General features: G+C 41.1%; 1 protein-coding gene across 1 annotated transcript in view; it reads left to right on the top strand.

Annotated features, from left to right (window-relative positions):
• Positions 1-12,381, top strand: part of PIK3C2A (phosphatidylinositol-4-phosphate 3-kinase catalytic subunit type 2 alpha) — a 96,462-nt gene that overhangs the window by 8,335 nt on the left and 75,746 nt on the right. The window contains exon 2 of the mRNA XM_045013944.1: positions 8,050-9,213. Within this exon, the coding sequence (XP_044869879.1) occupies positions 8,116-9,213 (1,098 nt within the window). The 5' untranslated portion in view covers positions 8,050-8,115. The remainder of the gene's footprint in view (positions 1-8,049; positions 9,214-12,381) is intronic.

Here is a 12,381-nt window from a genome sequence, read left to right as displayed (position 1 = left end):
AATGTCTGCCTGTCAAAAATAAAACTAGAAAGGAACTCTGAATTCCATTAATATACTTCTAACTATCCTATCCATCTTGGCTATCAGATGTAATTGGGGGTTAGTTAAAGTATGCAACTGTTGACTACTTCATTGTATGAAAGTGATTCATGATAGAAGATCTTCTGAACTTGTAAAGTCATTAATAGACAAAGTTTTCTAAGGATGGGCTCTTATATGTTGCTAATCATGGGTGTATTGCCACAGATGTGTAGCACTGTACTTGAGAGCCAAGTGTTGATATCAGACCATGGCCTAAAAATATCCACTTGCCCATGGAGAGTGGGAAGCTTTTTCTAGGAAAAGAATGAGTGCCTGAGTCCTCAATTTCTTCAAAACTTAAGTTTTGCTTATTTAAATCCCTTTAAAGTTTGAAAATAGCCTGTGTAAACTGATGCAGTTTTCTGATGAATCGGAAAGATATTGCATTGCTTCTGCTGCTCTTAATTTTTCCAAACAGCACCAAAGTGAAAATCATGTAATTCTTGGCAGTTGCTGCTGACCAAAGGGTTCTGAATAGTGCCAATGAGTATGTTGAATCTCGTTAGCTTTCCCAAGCAACAGCAGACTAATACTTTAACTCAAAGCAGTTTTCCTGCTGCTATTCAGGAGCCTCAGGGAAACAGTGAAACTGTTACAAATCGTACCAATACTCAGAGCTATGTCTAGCAGCAGTGCCTGGAGTTTATTCAGAGGATGATCAAAAAGTATAGCAGGCTGGAGGAAGATAAAATAGTGGACACTTATCCGTTCTCATAACACCCAAGAATCTCTGGTGTTGAGGAAGGGAGAGACCAAACTTTCTCCCTTCTAGTAGTTGGGAGGAAAGGAAATGAGGGATAGAGCTTCACATCCATCATCTCTGCACATCTATTTAACTAGCCAGCTGCTGGTATAAAAGATTGAGGGGACCAGGCACTGCACTCTGCCTCCTCAGCAACTGGTGTAAGAAGTAACTACAGGGTTAGTGGTCTGTGGCAAGTAGGTTCAGTCCTTCAGTAGGTGACCAGTAGATATTTGGAGAGAAACCTTTTCAGAAAACTGTATTGCAATGTTCTTGCAAGAGAATTGTGAATAAATAAGTGTGCACCATTTCAAATCAGTGGGCACAACAAGCATGCCGCTACCTTGCATCAATGGAGTACAGTACTCTATTTGCTTTCATAGAAAATGCCTTGATTGCAGAGGTGTGTAGAATAGAATAAAACCAGTTTAATTCACCACAAATTCCTATGAGTCAATGATTTTTCTAACATTGTTGCTATGCCCTTTATGACTTATCTGAAATGTTCTTGAGGGAGTAGGAAAACTGGTGACCTTCTGAGAAACTGTGTGAGACAGCCATAACAACTCTCATTTGGGCCCATATTTTTTTTAAATTTGCTGGGAAAGATGCAAAACATCTGTCTGGTACTTAAAAACAGGCATGTTTATGCGAACTGGTGATAGGATAAATTTACAAAGAAGTGTGTGTAACACTCCTCTTTAGTCTTCACAACTGGAGAATTCCATTAACATGTAAACATCCATTAGCATAAACTAGTTTTAAGTCAAAGACTAGACTTTGGGGGAGGAGAAAAAAGGCTTTATAAAACCTAATATAAATAGGGAACTCTTTCAAATTTTCAGTGTAGTGTTCTATTTTTCAGCATTTCCATAAACTGTTGTCAACCCAAACACCACAGCAGAACCTGATGGCAAGTTGGCCTGTATGTTCAAGCTGAGCAAAATATAAAAATAAACAGTATGAAGGGGAAAGTAAATTTAAAAGAAAATATTAGTAAGAAAGTAGGACTGTCAAGCAATGGAAAAAGATTAATCGTGATTAATCACACTGTTAAATAATAGAATACCATTTATTTAAATATTTTGAGATGTTTTCTACATTTTCAAATATATTGATTCCAATTACAAGACAATACAAAGTGCAATGCTCAGTTTATAATTTTGATTACAAATATTTGCACTGTAAAAAGATAAACAAAAGAAATAGTATTTCAGTTCACCTCATACAATTACTGTAGTGTAATCTCTTTATCATGAAAGTTGAACTTACAAATGTAGAATTTTTTATATTATTGCATTCAAATAAAACCATGTAAAATTTTAGAGCCTACAGTTCCACGCATTCCTAATTCTTGTTCCTCCTTTAGAGGAATCTTGCCTTATTAAAGGGCTAAGATTTTTTTATCTCAGCAAGTCAATATTCTGGAGATGGGAGGGTGAGAGTTGTGCAGGAAAAAGGTGAATTCTTGATGCTGCTCCAGTTTCTGGGTTCACCTCCTGTCTGCAGAGTTTCATCTTAGAAATCTGCATTCAGTGCTTGAGGAGGGTGGGGTGGGGGGGAAGCAAGCTGACTTGTGCAGGAGGAGGATCCAGGAGGTGTCGTGTCTGCTGCTTATGGAAAGGGTGGTTTCTGGTACCAGGATTGCCTCCTTTTACTGAGCCAGGTGGGCTCCCTTCAGCTGAGCAAGCCCTAGTTTGCAAGGGAGGGTAGATTATTACCTAAGGGACTCCACATGCAGCAGGGGAGGAGAGGCTGGTGCAGTGAGACCCCGGTGAGCCACACCCCTGTTCTCTATGGGTATCCCCTGGAATGAGGGCCCAGCTAGGGGGGCACTGGAGCACAGTGCGGGGATGTCAGTCCCTGGAGTGAGGAGCCAGCCAGGGGCAATGGCACATGGCAAGGGAGGTGGGTGTTAGTCCCCAGAGTGAGGGACTGGCTGTGAGCAGTAAGGCATGGTGCGGGAGTGGGTGTCGGTCCCCAGAGCGAGGGGGCTGGCCAGGGGTAACGGGGGACAGTGTGGGAAGGGTGTCGGTCCCTGGAGCGGGGGGCATGGTGGGGTCAAGATCCCCACCTCTCCATTGGAGCTGGGATGGGAGCCACTTCTCATTTCCTCTTCTCTTCCCGCCCTCTGGAGGTGGGTTGGATTATTGCGCTTGATGGGACACTGTGCAGCCAATGATGCCATTCCTGCCCAGAGGTATGTGATTAATGCTGGTTTAAAAAAATTAACCCATTAATTTTGTTTTCAGTTAATTGCAGGCATTAACTGTGATAGACAGCCTACAAGAAAGTTTGTACACCTCTACTCTGATATAATGCGAATGCGGATATAATGCGGTAAAGCAGTGCACCGGGGATGGGGCTGCTTTACCTCATTATATCCGAATGTGTTACTGCAAGCGGTTCCTTTGTGTGTGCGCGCGCGCACACACATTACTTGCTGTGGCAATCCCCGCCCCCCCAGCTCACCTCCACTCCGCCTCCTCCCACGAGTGTGCTGCAGCCCCACTTCTCCCCCAATCAGCTGTTTGGCGTGGCAAGCATGGGAGGGAGGAGAAGCGAAGCTGTGGCGCGCTTGTAGGAGCAGGCGGAGGCAGAGGTGGCTGGGGGTGGTGGTGTAGAGGAACCACTCCCTGCTCCAGCTCACCTCTGCTCCGCTGTTGCTGCCTCCTCCCATGAGCACGCCGCCGCTTCTCCTCCCTCCCAGGCTTGCCACTCCAAACAGCTGATTGGTGTGCCAAGCCTGGGAGGGAGGAGAAGCGAAGCTGTGGCATGCTTGTGGGAGCAGGCGGAGGCAGAGGTGGCGGGGGGGGCACAGCAAGTAAGGGGGGTTGCAGAGGAACTGCTCCTCGCCCCAGCTCACCTCTGCTCCGCTGCCACCGCCTCCCATGAGCACGCTGCTCAGCTCTACTTCTCCCTCCCAGAGTTGCTGTTCCAAACAGCTGATTGGCGTGGCAGGCGTGGGTGGGAGGGGGGAGAAGCAGAGCTGTGGTGTGCTCACGGGAGGAGGCGGAGTGGAGGTGAGCTGGGCCCCCTGGGGAGGGCCGCAGCAAGTAACAGCGGGAGGGGTGCAGTGGAACCGCTCCAGCTCATCTCCGCCTCCTCCCCTGAGAGTGCTGCTGCTGCTGCACCACTTCTTCCCCCCCCCTCCTCTCCCCCCCCACCCTGGTTTGCCAGGCCAAACAGCTGATTGGGAGGGAGGGAGGGAGGCGGGGAGAAGCAGAGCAGCAGTGGTGTGCTCAGGGAGGAGGCGGAGGTGAGCTGGGGTGGGGAGTGGTTCCTCTCTACCCCGATATAGCGTGGTCTCACCTATAACAGTGAGATTTTTTGGCTCCCGAGCACCACGTTATATCGGGGTAGAGGTGTACATAGATGTTGTGCCCCTTGAATTATGCCTTAAATATATTCTTTGTGTATGCATGTAATGGAAGGAACATATAGGAACCATATTCCTGCACTAGTATGGTGATGGGTGTTGAGGGCAAATCTGTTCAGTGAGGAATTTAGGTTGAAATCAAGAAGGAAATAGAACATAGACTAATCTGTAGCTATAAGGCTTGGAGGCAGCTAAATACAAATTTTAAATCTGGGCTCTCAATTCTATTGCAGGTTTAACATGCTGAGCCTGATTTATCCATTGCCCTGCACCTTGCATATCTGTGCACAGTGAGTGTGAAACATGACTTTCTGAATGGAAGCATTTTGTGTCCATTTTACACTCTCTTTACACTAGAGTCACAGCTAGGTAAGGTTCAAAGCAATGGGGGAACTGATTCACTTTTTTTTGGTAGCGTGCATCTTTATAGAGTATCATAAGCTGGTGGAGTTGATTGCTAAACCAGCTGATCCAAATATTTAGTGCAAATTTCTTCCTAAAGGTTTTATTGTGAAGGGCTTATTATAAAGTTTGTTAGAAAGAAAAAAAAACAAAGGCCTTTGCTTCCCAACCCTGCTTTATTATTTCCTCCCCCTACCCTTAGCAGTTTGAAGTCTAACCGCAGAATTTGGGTAGTCTTTGCCCCAGTACAAACATAAAACATTTATTTAAAATAGACTTTGACACAATGTATTGTGCTTTGGGATGCCTTGTTTCTTGGATTAAGCTTTCAAATATGGTTGCATATGTGTTGTGAGTTTGACTTAGTTTTTCAAATAAAAGGATATGAATTTGCTTTTATAAGTTTAACGGGGACCTGAAACTAAGACTATTAGTTATAGGCATAAGAGGGAATCCTTCATTTAAGAATTTTTCAGTTTTGGGAATGGGAGATAAAATTAGTTTCAAGGACTTTTCCCTTTCTAGAACATAATGGTGGATTCTTAGCTGGAGGTCAGGAAAGCCACTCTCCTTTTTTTCCATATGGATTTCTGCTCTGTACCATTCTCTCTCCCTCCACAGAAGTAATTATGAATGTAAGAAGATTAATCATTTATGAAGAGCTGTTGATTTGTAGATCTATGAAACCGTTTATTGATTTACAGATTTTTCATAGATCAGTAATGGAAATGTCGTAGTGTTTGCACCCTGTCTGCCATACTTGCTTGTGAGGTACTCTTATTGTTAATCTCAATTCACAACTAAATCAACTGTAAATTCTTAAAGGCATTGACTGCCTTGTATGTACAGTGCCCCATAAATTGCAGGCTCTACAGCAATTATTTATAATAAGCTTTTGGCACTGGATGTACTTCACCAAAACAAATTTGTTTGCTGCTGTAACTTTCCATATGTCAACTTCTGTCACAAGAGGTGTTTTTAGGACATGTTGATTTCTCTCTGCCTTTTGAGGTGACCTGCAAAGGTATTTATAAAAGTTGATCTTTTACTGCTTTATAATAAAGAAGGCCTGAAAAGTTCAACAAGAAGCCTTATTTTACCTTAATGTCAGGAATGTCAGTTCTTGTCTTGCTGGAGGGCTGGCTTGGGAGCCAGAGATGATGCGTATTCTCAACCCTTAACTGAAGAATGAGGGTGTAAAACCTTTGATTTCCTCTTTCCAGAATATTAGTCATTGAGGATAAATAGATGTAATAAAAGCCTAAAGCAGAGCTGTAAACAGCTGCATTAAAAATCTCTTCCTGTCCTGTCCACAGTTACCTCAAGAAGGCTCAGCTTTCACTCTTCTGGCTTATGATTTTATTTCACTAGTTGTCTGGATTCATCCTGTGTAGAAAACCAACTTCTGATTTTAAAAACAGAATTTTTTAAAAGAGCAAAAGAAAAATTCATGTAAACTTTATAATGTACAAAGAACCAAAAACACATCCAAGTCCAATTTTTGTTTCCCTTTGCAGATGATTGTACAGTTTATTTAGGTGCCTAATGCTCTCCATGTAGAAGGCATATCCAGCCCAGTAATGCTATGCTTTAATAAGCATAGTTTCACTGGTGTTTGTATAACCTCTTTGCAGAAACTTATTATTCGTGATTTTTATCTTGCCATTTAATATGCATAATAGCTCAGCTGCTGTTGGTGAAAGCTTTCTAGCTCAGCAGCTAGTAGCCTATGTTAAACAGCTATAGAGGAAAGTGGAAATAGGTATAGTATGGTAAACACTGAAAATTCAGACTCAAGACCAGAGTCCTTGTGGCAGTCTATTGTACAATAGTGGTGCTTTTTAAAATGTGTTCTAGTTTATTGATTAGTATTGGGAAGAACTGTCTAATAGTTTGGCCATGGGGTTGCGAATCAAACACGAGCCATGCCACTGATTTGCTCTCTGGCCTTGGGCAGTCATTTAGCCTCTCTGCCTTCATTTGTGTAATGAGGAATAATACCCATTTATTTTATATTGCTCTTATGGGAATTAAGTATGAATGTAACTAAATATGTTGCTTGTATATGTGAGAGCATTTTCTAAACGCTTAATTTAATTATGATAAAGTATGATGAAACTCCTCCAAAGGCCGTGAAATCCTTCATCGTGAGTTTAGCATTGCTAATAGTGATGCATCTTAAGTATGGTACACTGTGATCATCAGTAAGGCCCTACCGAATTCATGGTCCCATTTGATCAGTTTCACAGTCATGGGATTTTAAAAACTGTAATTTCATGATTTCAGATATTTAAATCTAAAATCTCATGATATTGTAATTGTAGGGGTCCTGACCCAAAAAGGAGTTGGGGGGGGGTCACAAGGTTATTGTGGGGGGGTTGCAGTACTGCCACACTTATTTCTGTGCCACTGCTGTTGGTGGTGTTGCCTTCAGAGCTGGGTGGCTGGAGAGCAACAGCTGCTGACCAGGAGCCCAGCTCTGAAGGCAGAGTCACCGCCAGCAGCAGCGCAGAAGTAAAGATGCCGTGGTATGGTATTGCCACCCTTAGTTCTGCGCTGCTGCTGGCAGGACACCACCTTCAGAGCTGGGCGCCCAGCCAACAGCTGCCACTCTCCGGCAGCCCAGCTCTGAAGGCAGCGCAGAAGTAAAGGTGTCAATACTGCATCACCCCCCCCCCAAATAACCTTGTGACACCCCTGTACCTCTCCCACCCATAACTCCCTTTTGGGTCAGGACCCTCAATTTGTCTGGTCTTTTCCTGTGAAATCTGTGTACTATAGGATAAAAGCACACAAAAGACCAGATTTCATGAGGAGGGAGACCAGACTTCACAGTCCGTGACCTGTTTTTCATGGCAGTGAATTTGGTAGGGCCCTAATCATCAGTCTATGTCCTTATTGCCTTGTTAAACTTACTGGTGGTAAACTGGAGGAGGTCCATCTGGAGTGTGCATCGGGAACACTAACTGACTTTGGTACTCAGGGTCCCTCAATACATTTGTGAGGGAGGGAACTTTCCCCACATTACAGGTGGCAAACTGAGGCACAAAGAGGGTATGTGACTTGTCCAAAGTCTCACAGATTTCCTGACTTGAAACCAGGTCTCCTAAGTTCTAGGCTACAGCCCTAACTACTGGACCAGCATTCACCTCCAGTGAAAACATAACTGCTCTTTGCATGACATTGCTGATAACATAATAAATTATTGCCAAGAGTCAAACAAAATTAAGCTCTGAACTGTGTGTTTATAAAATTTGTACCTAGCTTAACTACATAAATCCAGTCAGAATAGTAGGAAAGGTTTGTAACTGGTTAGAAATCTAGAAAATATGATATTCTGAAATGGGTTGAAAGGTAAAGCTTTAAATTTACATTTTTACAGCTTTATGTACTTAGTGTACAAATTATGCCTGTGCATGTTTTTCTAATTTTTTTTTCTGTTCAGGTCTACTGAATCTATTCGCAAAGTCAAGGGCCAAAGATTGTTAGGAACAAGGGATTGATCTCTTAAATGGACATCTGCTTTCACGCTATGGCTCAGATATCCAGTAGCAATGGACAGCGTTCATCTCCTTCATTGGGAACTGCAAGGACAAAAGATGTGGACAAAGAAGAGGCATTGCAGATGGAAGCTGAGGCACTAGCTAAGATGCAAAAGGAAAGAGTGGTAACTGGCAGTAAGCAAACTTCTGAGTCTTTAAGCAGCACCAGACAAAAAGCACAAACTCATAGTAAACAGGACCATGATCTCATGGTGTTTCCAGAGGCTGTTGCCAAAAAGAGGGTGGAAGATAAATTAAGCACTGTTGATATAGATAAAATGACCCATGCTGAATTAGAGAAACTGCTGCTAGATGAAAGTTTTGAATCTAGTAAAGTACCTGCATTACCAGCAACTCCTGTTCTGAGCCCATCTTTTTCTTCACCATTTTATATTGGGCCTACTGGTCAAAGAGGACAGTGGACACCTCGGCTACCTGGGCCTGTGACTTGCACTTTACCTCCTATTTACCCATCAGCTTCTTACAGTAAACAAGCTGGTGTATTTCAGAATGGCTTCCACCCCTATCAATCTACAGAACCTGTTTATCTTAGTCTTCCCGGGCGGTCTCAATACATTTCATACCCATTGACAACTACTACACCTTTCCATCCACGAGGAAGCCTGCCCATGTATCCTCCAACACTCACGCCAGAAATGGCAAAAGTATTTGACAAAATAGCCAGCACCTCCGAATTCTTGAAAAATGGGAAATCCAGCACTGACTTAGAAATGACTGATTTTAAGTCTCTAGTACCTAAACTACCAACCTCAGAAAACTCCAGTGATATTAGTAAATTTGATTGGCTGGACTTGGATCCTCTAAGTAAACCAAAAGTGGATAATGTGGAGATTTTGTGTAATGCAGAGGATAATGCAAAGGTGACTTCGAGTACAACTGCAGAAGATCCATGGGATGCTGTGCTACTAGAAGAAAAATTGCTAGTAACGTGTCATCTTGAAAGAAAAGTAAATGGGAAATCCACTGCTGGGGCAACAGTTACAAGAAGCCAGTCTTTAAACATTCGAACAACTCAGCTTGCAAAGTTACAGGGCCAAATGCCACAGGTATAATAAATCTTCATTATTTCAAATTGCATTGTTAAACTTTCTAATACTGGTTCGATATCTTGCAAGATATTTAGGTGCAAATTTTAATCTATGTTGTCCTTAATATAAACCATAAATGGAGTCTTTTTAAAAAAAACTATTGGCTGGGGTAAATCTTCAAATAAGCCAGCACTCATTGGACTGTTGTGTGTAATTTTGATGAATTTTGGAATAGTCAATACTGCTCTTTTAGAGTGATCCTAACTCAATCTAATCCATTTTAAGTAGTTGCCTCCTAAGAAGTGTTTATGGTTAACTGAAGAAGTTGTGAAATGCATTTGCTATTCTGTGACCCCTTCAGTGAAAGGAAGAGTGTGATTCTGGGTGTTTAAAGAAACAGTTTCTCTGTATGGTAACTCCTGCTGTAGTGATTGGATTACATAAATTTTATGAAGATTGATTTAACATGAGGGTCACCTAGTACATAAATTTCAACTTTTAACTCTATAAACAATAAGCATACTCAAACTGTTGCCCTTGCTCCTGGAACTCAGACACCTCAGCGAAAATTATAGGCAGATAAGCATATAAAGTTCCCCCACATTTATGTTCAGAATGAAAATATCCGATACCTGTAATGAGTAGCTGCAGTTTTGTCTTGTTTTTAAAGTCTATTTAACAAGTTCAACTTTGAGCATGCGTGTCACCAGTGGATTCTAATCTCTTCTAAATCACTCCTGAGGGCATGTCTACACTAAAAGCGCTACATCAGCGCAGTTTCACTGCTGTAGCGCATCTGATGAAGACTATCTATGCTGATGCTCTATGCTCACACCCCTGAGCAACATAAGTTTAACTTAAGCGATTATGTGGACCTACCCTCAGAAGCAGCTGAATTAGAACCTCTGATCATTATGGACCAATTTGGAGGTCATGTAATTTTTGTTGTCAGAAGGGGTCATAGTGCAATGAACCCGTGGAGTAGAGTGCAGAGGAGAGCAGGGATTCCATCCTTTGCTCTCTTCTAAACATGTTGAAGATTGAAATGATTCAGAGCAACTTAACTGCTAATGTATGCCATTGGCCTGACTTTCAGAGTTGCTGAGCATGCACAACTCCCTTTGAAATTAGAGCTACAGGTGGTCAAAACTTCTGACAATATCATAAGCAGGCAATAGGCTGCCTGCCCAAGCAGTTATGTCAGTGAAAATTTACATTCCATACTTTCAAAATCAGGGCTGTAATCCATATTGCACAATCAAGTCAATGATTAAAAACAAATAACTTTAACATTACTCTTAAAATTGATCTGCCTGCCAAGAGAAAATATTGGGTGTTTTTATGATGTATAAAGTAGGCACAATTTTTTTTCCCCAGAAGGTTCCTTTACTTTGATATATCTCACAGTGTGTCAAGTCTAGTAGTCTTCCCCTCCTTTTTTTTTCTTTTTCTTTTGGTTGGAGGATTTAGTGGATAGCTTAAATCAATTACCACTAGGGCTGTCAATCAAGTAACAGAATTAATCATGCAATTGAAAAGATTAATCATATGTTAAACAATAATAGAATACCATTTCTATAAATATTTTGGGATGTTTTCTACATTTTCCAATATATTTTCAATTACAACACAATACAAAATGTACAGTGCTCACTTTATGCTTATTTTTATTAATATTTACACTGTAAAATTATTTTTCAGTTAATACAAATACTTTAGTGCAGTCTCTATCAAAAAAGTTGAACTTACAAATGTCGAAATATGTACAAAAAATAACTGCATTCAAAAACAAAACAATCTAAAACTTTAGAGACTACAAGTCCACTCAGTCCTACTTCTTGTGCAGCCAATTGTTGAGAAACTAGGGGTTTTTTTACATTTGCAGGAAATAATGCTGCCTGCTTCTTATTTACAATGTGACCTGAAAGTGAGAACAGGGGTTCGCATGGCACTGTTGTAGCTGGTGGTGCAAGATATTTATGTGCCAGATGTGCTAAAGATGCATATGTCCCTTCATGCTTGAACCACCATTCCAGGGGATATGAGTCTATGCTGATGGTGGGTTCTGCTCGATAACCATCCAAAGCAGTGCAGACCAATGCATGTTCATTTTCATCATCTGAGTTAGATATCACCAGGAGAAGATTTACTTTTTTCTTTTTTGGTGGTTCATGTTCTGTAGTTTTCACATCAGCGTGTTGCTCTTAAGACCTCTGAAAGCATGCTGTACACTCTGTCCCTCTCAGGTTTTGGAAGGCACTTCAGATTCTTAAACCTTGGGTCAAGTGCTGTAGCTATTTTTAGAAATCTCACATTGGTACCTTTTGTGTTTCATCAAATCTGCAGTGAAAGTGTTCTTAAAATGAAAAACATGCTGGGTCAATTATTTGAGACTGATATAACATGATGTATATGGAGAAATACAATTCTCCCCCAAGGAGTTCAGTCACAAATTTAATTGATGCTCATTAAATAATGCATTATCAGCATGGAAGCATATCCTCTGGAATGGTGTCCGAAGCATGAAGGGGCATGCAAATGTTTTGCATATGTCACATAAATACCTTGCAATGCTCATTACAAAAGTGCCAGGTGACAGTCTCTTCTCAATTTCACGTCACGTAAATAAGAAGCAGGCAGCATTATCTTCCATAAATGTAAACTTGTTTGTCAACAATAGGCTGCACAAGAAGTAGGACTGAGTGGACTTGTAGGCTCTAAAGTTTTACATTGGTTTTTTTGAGTGCAGTTATGTAAGAAATTTTTCTACATTTGTAAGTGGCACTTTCATGATAAAGAGATTGCACTACGGTACTTATGAGGTGAATTGAAAAATACAAATGCATTGTAAATGATCAAATGGTAATAAAAATATAAAGTGAGCACTGTACACTTTGTATTCTGTGTTGTAATATAAATATATTTGAAAATGTAGAAAAACATCCAAAATACTTAAACAATAGAATACCAATTGAAATTGATTAACAGTGCAATTAAAACTGGGATTAATTTTTTTGTTAATCGCAATTAATCGACAGCCCTAGTTACTACAGAAATGTTACCTTTGCTGAAACTACGGTACATTCCTTGGATAATCTATATAATTAGCAGACATCTTAAAGATATATAGGATTTCTTGTTTTAAACTGCTAGGAATATGTAATCCTCGATGGGTGCTATTAATTA

Source organism: Mauremys mutica, chromosome 4 (assembly GCF_020497125.1).
Source record: "Mauremys mutica isolate MM-2020 ecotype Southern chromosome 4, ASM2049712v1, whole genome shotgun sequence".
Lineage (NCBI taxonomy): Eukaryota > Metazoa > Chordata > Testudines > Geoemydidae > Mauremys > Mauremys mutica.
This window is presented reverse-complemented; position numbering and strand designations above follow the sequence as displayed.